The 13,501-nt window shown below is 38.5% G+C and overlaps 1 protein-coding gene across 3 annotated transcripts in view; it reads right to left on the minus strand.

Annotated features, from left to right (window-relative positions):
- Window positions 1–1,502: 1,502 nt before the first annotated feature.
- Window positions 1,503–13,501, minus strand: part of LOC107560734 (protein piccolo-like) — a 54,022-nt gene continuing 42,023 nt past the window's right edge. The window contains exons 18-28 of one of the 3 annotated variants that reach the window (XM_016244990.1): window positions 13,281–13,307; window positions 12,912–13,005; window positions 11,608–11,679; window positions 11,027–11,276; window positions 10,330–10,518; window positions 8,978–9,139; window positions 6,458–6,599; window positions 6,218–6,273; window positions 5,257–5,391; window positions 4,495–4,640; window positions 1,503–4,414 (exon numbers count right to left, since the gene is read on the minus strand). In XM_016244990.1, the coding sequence (XP_016100476.1) occupies window positions 4,271–4,414; window positions 4,495–4,640; window positions 5,257–5,391; window positions 6,218–6,273; window positions 6,458–6,599; window positions 8,978–9,139; window positions 10,330–10,518; window positions 11,027–11,276; window positions 11,608–11,679; window positions 12,912–13,005; window positions 13,281–13,307 (1,417 nt within the window). In that variant the 3' untranslated portion in view covers window positions 1,503–4,270. The remainder of the gene's footprint in view (window positions 4,415–4,494; window positions 4,641–5,256; window positions 5,392–6,217; window positions 6,274–6,457; window positions 6,600–8,977; window positions 9,140–10,329; window positions 10,519–11,026; window positions 11,277–11,607; window positions 11,680–12,911; window positions 13,006–13,280; window positions 13,308–13,501) is intronic. The other 2 variants (XM_016244988.1, XM_016244987.1) reach the window with 2 other exon arrangements.

Raw genomic sequence — 13,501 nt, forward strand, 5'->3', positions numbered from 1 at the left:
AAAAATATATCTCAATATTTTCTGGGATTTTATTGATAACGATAATTAGATGATATTTTGCTGAGTGTGTTATTGTGCTGATATCTTAAGGACTGCCGTGGACAGCTGACTCCTAAAATGTTTGATATTCTTCATATTCTGTGTGGCGATCAGTTCACAGCAGTGAATTAATATTTTCCAATAAGTTTAAATAGATTTTTACCTTTTAAATGAAATCAGTATTGACAAAATCCATCTTTGCAATGCAGAGAAAACACAGAAGCTGCATTAAGGGGCATTTAGATGCATTTACACACTGTTTAATGCAGGACATGAATAACCTGCAGTTACAAATGCAGTCATACTGTTTTGATATTTTAAACATAAAATGTTGAATACTGATATTTGAAATTAGAAAAATAAAAAAAAATGAAAAGATACTTTAAATGTGAAATTAAAACTGCCAGTAGGTGGCAGCAAGTCACTGTTAATAAGTGAGTCAGTGCAACTGAACCGAATCATTTAAACGGTCGATTCATTCAGGAACGAAACACCTCATGTTGCTCAGAGATGCAAATTTGAATTATATTTGTTGGCCAAATAGAGCAAAAACAGTCAATATTGTGTCTAAAACGTAAGTATATTAATATTAATTGATTGTTTATTGAACTGTTGCATAAAATCAATATCACATTTGTAATCATGCTGCTTTTTGGTGGAAAAAACGTCAGTCTTCGGGTGATACTGATTAAGGGGCATTTAGATGCATTTACACACTGTTTAATGCAGGACATGAATGTATTTAACCTGCAGTTGAATGAATATGAAAATGATATGAAATTATATAAATATATACATTTCTGCCCCCATATCTTGAATTTTGTGATCATTCTAAATGCATTTTATTAAACTGAATCATGCAGTAAACTGAATCATGTAGCTCTCATGAGTCATGGATGTTAACAAGACAAATTAACTATAATTGTCTTTTGGGTAATTAGCTGTAAATTCGAGGCACATGTTGTTTTTAGTCTTGTTCATCAGCACTCACCTCCACACCAAGACAAACACAACTGGAAAGGCAGGGAGGGCTTCACTTCTGCGGCTCTCTGCCTGATGCGCATGTGCCGATCAGTGTGCGCTACACTGCTGTGTGCTGCGCCTGCGCGGAGGGGCGTCGGAACTCGACAGCATAGACATTATTGTCTCAACATTTCCCGACCCGACATTTTGATTTTTTTATTAGTTTGACAGGGAAAGCTGTGCGCAAACAAAAACACACACACACACGCGCGCACATATAGCTATACATATATTAATTTATAAAACATTTTAAAAAGACACTCCCCAGAAAAAAGGGGCACTTTCTCTAGATGAAGAAAAAGGGCAGGTGCTCAAGCCCCCTTTTATGTCTGTGTGCACGTGCCTGGATAGATAGATAGATAGAATGGTGTAAAAGTGGCTTACAAATAAATTCACTTCAGGTAGAATTTTACATATATCATTTAATATTTAGACTTGGGGCATTAGCCTTTTATTACAGCACAATTTGCATAATTTATCAATACCGTTTGTGTACAACCACAAAAACCATGACAGCTGGATTTTTTTTCATCAGTTTACATTAAGTGGAAAACCAGACGGATTATACAAGCATATCTTTGTACAGTCAGCATACATATTTAGATCTGATTAATTATCTTTTTGTAAATAGAATCTGGACACAAAAATAGTATGAACAAACCACCAACAAAACATGCAACATCCAAAGTGAAAACACCATACGTTTCCTGATTCTACTTGGAGTCAGTAAGGTCAACATCTGCTCTTTATTATACAGGTGTTAAATCGGTGTCTGTTGTGCAGGTCAAGTCCAGTCCATCAGAGGCAAGCATGAGGAAAGCTTTTACCCTAGTGCATGTACAACATGTAACACACAGATCAAAACACAGTCGCTCTGCTCCTTTCCCTCACACATGCTCTTCGCTGAACCAGAAAACTAATACAAGATCCGATTTGTACAAAAAGAAAATTCTTATTTTTATTTACACGTCTTGTTTTTATTTATTAATTTTTTTATTATCATGTTTGCAGTGGTGAAAGAGTTAGTGTGGCGAAGTGAAAGTGGAGCATGCGTGGATTATTCAAAGGAGGCTGCGTTGGTTACGATGAATTAATGTGACGAATATATGATGCTTTTTTCCCCCCTCATCTAATTTGTAAAGATAAAAAATTATAACACATTCTGGGAGATCAGAATATATAGTGAAAGCTGAGCATTGTATATGAAGCTGAGTGCAGTGAGATAGTTGTTTCCAAACACTGTGAACGATGAACATAAGATGACCAGTCTGCTATGATCCTGTAAACACATTTTGTTATGTACATTTGAATTCTCAAAACTAGCAGTTAAATAGTCGAGTAGGTTAATCAACCCTACGTTTTTGCAAACTCATTGTTACAAGACCTCAAAATAGCAATATAAAATTAATTAAACAAGCATCAAATAAAAGACACAACCAAATATATATATATATAAAAGCAAACATATATACCATGTGGGAAAAAAACATACAAAAATAAAAAAAAGTCCTCATTCGTAATGCTTTATCTGTCCTCCGACCACTACACAATAATTACATCAGATGTATTTTCGGTTGCATAGAATAACATGCACAGAACCTGTGGATTTTGGTAGTTTGGCACAGGTTAAAGGTTGACTTAACCCTTACGCTGGATGTTTGTGTGAATATCAGTAAGTGCTTGAGCTGTAAAATGGCTGGGCTAAGTGTTGTAAAGTTTGAATCCACACATCCCAAGTTTAAAGGCATGAAAACTAACATAAGAAACAACATATACATAACACTAATGGCATTTGATTTAGTTGTCGAAGTGGCCACACTTTTCTGAAAGAATGAGATGGTGCACTCAGCGTCTAAACGTCTCCTTTTAGACAAATAAACTGAAAAGAAAATAACAGTTAGCCAAAATGATCTGTTCAAATAAAAATGAACACATTTTGATGCCATCACCCTGATCCTCACTGTTATCGCCTTTAAGCTGAACCTGCTTAGATCAAAGATCAGCCTATAACTTTTAAGCAAGGCTTTTTCATCGAAACCTGAGTGTTTAGGAGTTTGTTTTTTAATAAAACATAATATCAACATTGTATCAGCAATATGATGCGGACAGACACTACACTGATCCATTCAAACTCTAATCCTTGAGTATTTAAGAGAGACAGATGCGTATGAATTTGTGTGGGGGACTGACAGTGTTTGACTTTTTTTAAATGGCAGGATGTTTTTTGACGAAAAAGCTACCAACCTACATTCGTAAAATGCTAGACACAAAGTGCAAATCATATAACAGTGCTGGATTTGACATTTTCAACTGATGCTGCTGCATATCGGGGATATGCCGTCTGTCACATTCATCAAACGAGATAGCAAATCATAACAATCAGCGAACACTTTCTATTCAATTTCCCATTCATTTCTGTGAGTCATATTAGACCGGCAGTTTTCTTAAAGGTTTAAATTCTTTGCAATTATCTGCTTCTTGATTCCTAGAGCTCTGAAACTGTATCTCGGACTTTGATGAATTTAGTATCACACAGCGAAAGATGAAAGTGTTATAATAACCTTACTGACACAAGGAGTCATCACAACACCCAATAAAATCATATTTCATTCATTTAAATCTGTCTATAATATACCATAAAATACTCTTCTAATCCATTGATAATATGCTTTAAATATCAGTTCTTTCAACACATAATAACATCTGAGAGGGAATGTAAAATAACAATAAAGATCTAAAACTGAATTTGTCTCCATCATACAAAAATAATGTATATGATATCCGTCTCTATCTGTAAATAATCACAAACGGGATAAATAAACTTTCACTCTATTATCTAACTGTCTGTTGTGGCCCAATGTACACATATTATTATACATACATCGGTATAAATATGTGTCGATAAGTGTGAGTGATTGTGAAAGTGCATGTACACATATGAACATTGTGTGACTCCCCGGCTCAATTTTTTGAGCTTTTCCCAACGTAAAGATCTGCATCTTGTCAATAAGGGTCAGACCCTTTCTGTAAACACCATTATACACCTGTTTCTCCATGGCTTGGGTTAACACAATCACACGTGCCAGTGCAATCGAGAAGCTCCCTGTGTCGGCCCTCCAAATTCAGCTCAGTTTAGTCCCAAAGAGTGCGGCAGAGATGTGCGACTCCACGGCCTGTTCTGTCCTCGCGCCTCATCCGACCGCCGTCTTTAGGAGTGGATCTGAGCTGTGCTGGCCAGCAGCTTGTGCCAGCTCACCACCCGTTTCCGCAGGTCTACCTTATCCAGCCACACGTAGGCTTCGCCGATTAGGGTCTTCTTTAAGAACTTGCCTCCGTTTGAAACAAGAAAGAGCTGCAAGGGTTGGAATAAATATGAATCACATGACTTCAAGTTGGGTCACATTTGAACACCCTAGTTGATTTCTGGTGTACCTGAATGGAATGACCTGTGGGGTTCATGCAGAAGCGGAAAGTTTCGTTAAACGATGGTTCGCGATCATGACGACACACTCTGGTTTTCTTCTTGATGATTCTTTTCTGAGTGGCCACATTCACCACATAGAGCTTCACATACAGGTCTGTAAAACAACACCAAAAGCAAGTATTAAGCGTTCCTCTCTTAAGTCCTGTTTAAACAGCATTTATGTAAGAACATTTGGGAAGCTTACATCAATAAGACAATGTGTATATCAACCATATATGTGACTCTGGACCACAAAACCAGTTGTAAGTCACACGCGTATATTTGTAGCAATAGCCAGCAATACATTATATTGGTCAAAATGAAAAATCGATTTGTCTTTTATGCCAAAAATCATTAAGATATTAAGTAAAGATCATGCTTAGTGAAGATATTTAGTAAATTTCCTACTATAAATATATCAAAACATAATTTTTGATTAGTAATATGCAATGCTAAGGACTTCATTTGGACAACTTTAAAGGCGATTTTCTCAATATTTAGATTTTTTTGCACCCTCAGATTCCAGACTTTCAAATAGTTGTAATCTCGGCCAAATGTTGTTCTATCCTAACAAACCAGACATCAATGGAAAGCTTATTTATTCAGTTTTCAGATGTTTCAATTGTTAAAAAAATTGACCCTTATGTGGTTTTGTGGTTCAGGGTCACATATAAATTAGACGCAAATTATAATTAGCATGAGTGAACATGTTTGCAGTCATGTCTTGTTACCCGGGAGGTGGTCTGGAGACTTGAATTTGTATGTTATGTTTCTGCACTGTAGGATCTCAAGCACCAGGTGTTCCCCCTCTGTCTTCATCTCCTTCTTCAGGGCGATCTTTATCTCCCCTATCACCTGAGTCTTACCTAAACGGGTAGACACAGACACGTCAATATCGCAATTCTTCTTCCTATCTGTTATCTCTGTATCTCTTCCTCCCACATTCTGTGAATCTCGGAGCATGAGGAGCATAGAGACCGTGATAAATAACACGGCACAGGAAATAGATGAATCCAGAAGGAACTATTATCCACTCTTATTTAAGTCATAGATAAAAGTGTAATAATATATTCTATCGTTCAAAAGTTTGCAGGCAGAACGATTTTGTTTTTAGAAGCACTTGGGAGTTTTATTCAGCAAGGATGCATTAAATTTATAAAAATTTCTATTCATCAAATAATCCTGAAAAGCATCACGGGTTTTGACACAAATATTAAGCAGCACAACTGTTTTCAATTTGAGCACTAAATCAGCACATTATAATGATTTCTGAAGGATTATATGACACTTAAGATTGGAGTAATGATGCTTAAAATTCTGATTAGCCATCACAGCAATAAATTACATTTTAAAGTATATAAAATAGAAAACAGTTATTGTAAATTTAAATAATATTTCACAATATTTCTGTTTTTATTGTATTTTTGATCAAATAAATGCAGAATAGGAGAGCATAAGAGGCTTCTTTGAAAAAATATTAAGACATTTTTACCAACTACAAACTTTTGAACTGTACTGTAGATAAAAGTATGATCTAATAAAATTATACAAATTATACAAAATCATAATATATACAAAATACTATATATTGAATTCAACTTTGGTGCCACATTGTACTCCACAATACCATGCTATTGACACAAACATGCACAAATAATCACAAAACCACACAACATCCCATGCAAACATTACCCTCTGTATCTCCATGAGCGGATTTCACAGCTTCTGTGCCGTTTGGAATCTTTCCACTGAATAATAAACAACATCAGGGCAGAGAACACGTGGAGTGCCAAGAAAATGGAGGGATTTGAATAAATAATAAACAAAAAAGCAGTCTAGATGCTACCAAATAAAACCATGAATTTGAAAATTATTTCAAACAAAATATGACAGATTAGCAAATATCATGGGAGTCATATGGAAAGCACTCACAATCTGGGAACCTGGAAGATAGCACTATCCACCGCATTGGTCCCGCCCTCTTCATCCAATAGGCTAAAGGCACTGCCACTCAGACCGCTGTCCAATGAGGCTGCAGTAACAGGAGCATCACCAGATCTATGGCTGCGGGACGCTGTTTTTGAAGTGGACTATGTGAGTTGCATGAGTTACATAGACTACTACTAGTTTGCAACTGGTAACTATTAATTTTAGGGGTAGATATCCACATATCCACTCCCAACACAGGCACACACATACACGCAAATAGGTACTGCTGGCAACATTTAAAGAAAGCATGACAGCACTCCATAAATGAAAGGAAATATCACAGACAGAGATATGCTAAGCAGACATCAGACGACAGAAGCAAAAGCACAGACACAACAAATTAAACTGTTCATTAGTAAACTGTGTGTTTGAGTTTTGTACATCAAGTTATTCCATTATGCTAATTCTGTTAGCATTACGCTAAGTTTATTTTAATTGTGGTTGATTTTTTTTAATGTTGATGCAGTGTTTGACTGAGAGTGATGGTGATGGTGTGACGTGGGATGCATGATTTCGGCATGTAATTCATGCACACAGTCTTTTCCACACAGATTCAGCAACGGTAACACTAACACCAGGCATCTAATGACTCTCTCAGGATGGTCAGGGGGTCATTGCTCCCTCCTAGAGTTTGTTGCAGTTGAGCACTACTGTTTTGTCCCCTGGTTATAGGGAAGCACGTTGCTGGACTGTTGAATAAGACTGAGACTCGCTGCATGAAAATCCTGTGAAGTGGAAGAGGGAGGATTCCAGTCGAAAGTGAGCATCACTAGGTCCTAATCACTTAAAAAACGGAGGACTTCGAAGGTCGCAAGGCATGTATTTGCAGGACAAGTGTCACTGCTAATCTATTGTGAATCAGCAAAATTAAGGCCTGGTCATACCAACACAAATTTTCGACAGAAAAAATCAGCCTACATGCGGTTTGTATGTTCAGACCAATCTCAAAATGCAATTTCACTCTCTGTCAGTAGGTGACGCTTACAGAAAAGCTTTTATGTTAAAAGGATAGTTCACCCAAAAATGAAAATTCTGTCATTAATTACTCACCCTAATGTCGTTCCAAACCTGTAAGACCTTCGTTCATCTTCTGAACACAAAGGAAGATATTTGATGAAATCCGAGAGCTTTCTGACCCTGCATAGACAGCAACGCAACTACCCCGTTCCAAGTCCCAGAAAGGTAGTAAGGATAATGTTAAAATAGTCCATGTGACATCAGTGGTTCAACCATAATTTTATGAAGCTACGAGAATACTTTTTGTGCACAAAGAAAACAAAAATAACTTTATTCAACAATTTCTTATCTTCCGTGTCAGTTGACGCGCATTCACGAGAGTACCACGATGCATGTGTGTGATGCTGCAGACGCAGAAGCTGGCGTTCTGACGTAGAACCCAGATGCGCTGTGCTTGGTTTCATTTTTGGTTGAACTATCTCTTTATTTTCTTATGTTTGTCGAAATATTTGATTACAATGACTGATTTTAATTGCCTTTATGTGTTCATTGTTCAAAATGTTTCAATAAAAACACACAAAGGCAGTGCTGCGCATTTTTACATTTTTGACACTCGCTTGTCCTGGATAATAAACAAAATCAAACAGCATTTTTAAAACAGACGTTACCATTTTTTTAATTTGGTATGATGTTCATTAAACAACAGCAAATACAATAATACAGAGAAAGATTCTTCCTCTGCTTTTCACTGTCACTCAACAAAATAGTCTTTTTGTGAGCGCCACCAAGTTGTTGTTTTATGTAACAGCAAAAGCGTGTGTCTCCAGAGTCTAGACACATGACCAAAAGTGCAATTCTTATTGGTTAGCCAGTTTTCGTCACAGTGCAATGGATAATAGATTAGAACACTTATCCATTAAAAAAATTAATTCAAATTGACGCCATGCAAATATTTGTGTTGGTCTGAACAGACGTAATAACTGCCGTTCAATCCAATTAAATTCAATTATTATTTTCGCACCAAACATTCTTTTGGTGTGAACAGGCCTTTTACATAAAATTCCTGCGAATGAATGCTAATGCTAATACTAATGATAAAATCTTGTTTCTTTAATTCAAACTTATTTAAATTTGTGTGCTGTTAAACTTCTACTTATGTAAATATGTAAAAGAATATTTAGTCCCGGGAGGAACAAATCACTTCAGGTTTCAAAACGAATTGTGAAGATGCGGCACCCAGGATCAAGTGATCATAACTGCAGACTTACTTCCTTGACTGTCTTCTGTAACGGTTTTGTGTAAAGGAATCCAGTTGCTCACTTTCGTTTGGAAAGACCCTTCAGATAGCATCCCCTTCCCACAGTGCCCTTCGTGAGCACAAAACACCCTTTGCAAAACAGCTAGTCCTCAGCTAGTTCCTCTAGTTAGATGTGCGTTAGTAACTCAACATCCTTTCGCTCTCTCTCTTGCGGTCATCGGCAATCATACGAGACGTTCAACTCTCACCTCCGTCCGGCTGTGGCCTCTCTTCAGACATGGCTTTCCTGAGGGTCAGGTGACGGCCGTCAGGGATCTCATTGGCTGGCGACTCAGACGGGGCTCTCTGAATGGTGAGCACACCAACTACGCTGTGCCTGTGGTGCCTCGGGTCGAGGCGGCCAATTTGGGCTGGGGCCATATATCAGCCGTGGGGTGGGAGGCGAGAAGGAGGGGATGTTTGGAAAGGGGAGAAGTGGGGCGAGATGGAGACTCAGAGTATGAACTCGTCACAACATGGACACCACCAGCTTTTACTGTAGGTCATAGTCACATGCAGCCACAGTACGCTTACAGCGTCGACTGAGGTGCAGTGTAGGCCAGCGAGAGCCGCAGAGAGAGTGGAGGCAGGGTGGGATGGTGATTTAAGGAACGGGTGGCCACATGCATAGCCATCTCGGTGGAGTGGGGAAGCTGCTGAAAAGCCGGCCGTCTGGGACAGAAAACAACTCAATGGGGCAAATAAAAGAAAAGTTCAAAGAAAGGTCGTCAGGGCTGTTGTGAAGGGCTCAAGTGGGCAAAACGTGGTACTATGTGTTGTGTGCTGATCAGGTATGGTTGTTTGCTCTCTAACTTTAATAAAATGGTAACTTGAGCAGGTTTTACCTAAAATAACCTCAGTGACAAGGTTTCAACATGTCCCTGTGTGGTAAAAGGACATGTCTGCCGACTAGGTGCCTGACAAGTGCAGTCAAATCTCCTCACAGTGATTGACAGGTCTTAGTAATCTTAGTTAGCATCCTGTGGAAGGCAGCAAAGTGCCTGACTAGGTCGGAAATTGTATTTATTTTTGAAGATTTTTTTAGGCTGGACTCTATTTTATACATATGCTTATTGTGTGGTCCCTGGGAATCAAACCCATGACCTTTGCTAACGCCATGCTAGCTGTGCTACAGGAACAGGAAGGTTAAAGGATAGTTTAATCTCATATAATTACCAATAGATCAATTCAAAGTTTAGCCCTATTACTTCTAAATATGATATACTGATATACTTTTTTAAATAAATTATTTATTGGCCAGTTTATCTTTATTGTGTTCTTAAATTGTTATAATTATTAAAAGTGTTAAAAAAATAATACTGTTCTTGTGTGTTTGCAAACGCGACGTGTTCCCAACACACCGGTGAGAACACGCAGGCGAATTGGAAGTGAAGTGAAAGACTGTGACCACAGGGGGACCAGAGGAAGTAAAACGAGAGAAACCAGAAAACAACAACAGGGAAGGGGGAAAAAAACTAAAGAGGGCAGTGAAAAAGAACAGGAGGAGGAACAGATGAGTGGAAGGCAGCCATGCTGTGGAGGTTTTATTTGCGTCGTTTACTTGGTTGGAGACGGGGCTGCTGGCCGGCAGCTTCGGCCGGTGCCGGGGCATCGTCAAGGTGTGCCCGGGCCGTGCCACTTTTGCCATGAGCACGGGGGCCTCCGTGGGGGCGAGCTTGGCCCTCGGAGAGGGACGGCTTCGACCTGCCGGGGCTACTGTGAGATTTCTCAATAGTAGGGACCTGTGTGTCTAAAACAACCAGAACCAAATTACCACAAGGGCGTTTCATTCCCTACTTTTGCCTATTTATTCATTTTAATCCTTCAAAAAGTCATTCTTATTTATATTCTACAATTATTATGTTGTTAGATTATTTGAAATTATTGAGTCTCTCCATCTGACACAACTGATGTGATACTTAAGGTCCAACTATTGTGCCCTAGTTAGCATCTAAGCAGGCTGCTTCCTGTCAGAGCGGCCCTGTCACACCTTGTGTGAGGTGGCTGGAGTGAAGCGCTGGTGAGCTCAGCGCTGTTGTGAACTGAACACACATATATGGAGAGCGAGAAGCCAAAGCTAGGAAGCTCAAGAAATACAGGATGGAGAGATCCAGTGAAAGCAAGAACAATACAGAGGGAGGAAGAAAAGACAGAATGCATAGAAATGACAGCAATAGAATGATGGAAAAGAGGAAGACATCACAACTGGAAATGTGAAAGGTGAAGTGGCAGAAGTGCCATGTGACTTGCGGTCCTACCCTTGGCAGGGTCAGGGAAGATTCCGTGACTACGGCTCTTGATGACCGAGGATTTGGGCGAGTCCTCTTTGCTGTGGCTGGAGGTCTTTGGGGAATGCTGGCTCCCGTGTCCTCCGGGGGGTTTGGGCGAGTGCTGGTGGCCCTGTCCCGAGTGAGAACGCCGGTGATGCTCGCCCTCGCTCTGCTCCTTCAGAGGCAGCCAGCGTGGGACGTTGTCCAGTTGGGCCGTGTTGGACAGGTCGATTAGTACCTACAAAGCCCCATGCATGCACAATTTCATTATTATTCAGTGATAGTAGTAGTGTACGTGTGTTTTATATATATATATATATATATATATATATATATATATATATAGACACACACACACACACACTTACAATTAATTTCGCACACATTTGTATATATATATATATATATGTATATATGTATATATATATAATATATATATATATATATATATATATATATATATATATATAGACACACACACACACACACACACACTTACGTATCATTTAGCACACATTGGACTTGGTGTTTAATCTTTTAAAGTGTGTTTACAGCTTGTAGCTTCTCACCTCTCCCAAGAAGTCATTGGCAGAGCTCTTGTCGTAGTCCCACACGCTGACCTCTAGTGTCTTCTTTCTTAGCTAAACACACACCACACAAACACAAAGTATTCGATGCCAAGATGATTTACTTTGTGACTATTACCATACATTATTTTAATGTTGTCATTCTAAGTAACTTCAACTGAACTATTCCATGGTTAATCTCTAAATGAGGGGTAAGAAACATCTTATAGACAGTTTTTTTTAATTACTCAGTATTTTTCTTGTTTTCCAGTAAAACATATTTAAACATCCTTAAACAATATACATTTACCTGAGAAGCTATATTTCAAAACACACACTTCCATTCAAAATCAAAGAGTGAGGTCAGTATGATTTTTTAGGATAAATTAATGCTTTTATTCAAAAGTGACAGTTACAGAGACATTTATAATGTTGCAAAACATTCTATTTCAAATAAATGCTGTACTTTTAAACTTTCTATTTATCAAAGCAGTCATTTTTTATGATTTCCAAAAAAGTATTGAGCAGCACAATTGTTTTCAACCTTTTTAATAAGAAATGTTTCCTTAGTACCAAATCAGCATATTAGAATGATTTCTGAGGGATCATGTCACATTGAAGACTGGAGTCATGTCTGCTGAAAATTCAGCTTTGCCATCACAGGAATAAGTTACATTTGAAAATATGTGAATATAGAAAACTGTTATGTGAAATTGTAATAATATTTCACATAATTATTTTTTCAACTGTATTTTTAATCAGCCTTTGTGAGCTTTCTGAGACCTTCTGAACCTCTTCTGAAGTAAATGTATTTTGTTTTTAGAACATTTAGATACTTTTACTGGAAAGCAAGACAAAAATACTGATTTATGTTAATCCAGCAAACATCTCCAACACGATATGCAGCACTGGAGGATTAAATCCAGATGGTTTTCAATACAAGCCTCACCTACCTACATTCTGTCTTTCTCTCTCAATTAAGAGCTGTTCGCCTCGCTTCAATAGTCCAGTAAAAACATATCAATCACATCTGTCAGCAGCAGCCTCAGTGAGCTCAACAGACTCAGGAAGCTCTTTGGTCTTAATTAGACTAAAGCACTTCTGGGAGACAACAGACTTTTCCCTGTTTGCACCAAAAGCCCGAGATCCTCTCTGAAGAGCTTTCAGATAATTGAAATCTCAAAACTGACTCGAGACGTTCAAACTAAAAAAAGCATATTCCATCAAAGTGAAATCAGATTTTTCTTTTGGTTTTCTAGACACCTGCAACCTAGACATGTGCAAATGATTGCGAGCTTGTAGTTCACCTGTTCCAGATGGATATTTTTGTAGATGACAGTCTGGTTCCACTCTGGGTTCAAGCTCTTCTGAACATGTTTGGACCTTCTTTTGTTTTCAGCACTGCAATCAGATAACATACCACAAGAGGTCACCATGAGTTGCAGGTAGAAATTCAGTTAGGCACAAACTTAACCATGAAACCCCTCACAGTGGTGGCAAATGGTTTGCACAATGGAGGACGTCTAGTATAGGCCCACTTGTGTTGTTGCAGTGACCATATACTACATTGAGAAATGATGATATAAAGAGCAAAACACTACATCATTAAGCCATTCATGTCCAAGCATGGCCAAGTCTTGCATTATGTGCTGGTACTGTAGGAAAGAATCACATACCTGGCATTCTGCACAACCATGACCTGACTGTGAAGATCCAGCATGCAGCAAAAACAGACAACAATCAGTGATGAGTGGTAAACTGCAAAGGGAGGGGTGTGTGTGTGTGTTTGTGTTTGCAGTAGCCCATGCATTCATGCCCATATGGAGCAGAGACATGGATGGCTCCTGTTTCTGTAGGTTCAATCCAAGTACTGCATGATCAGATGAGAGCCAGAAAT

Source organism: Sinocyclocheilus grahami, unplaced genomic scaffold (genome assembly GCF_001515645.1).
Source record: "Sinocyclocheilus grahami isolate Dianchi unplaced genomic scaffold, SAMN03320097.WGS_v1.1 scaffold740.1, whole genome shotgun sequence".
Taxonomy (NCBI): Eukaryota; Metazoa; Chordata; class Actinopteri; order Cypriniformes; family Cyprinidae; genus Sinocyclocheilus; species Sinocyclocheilus grahami.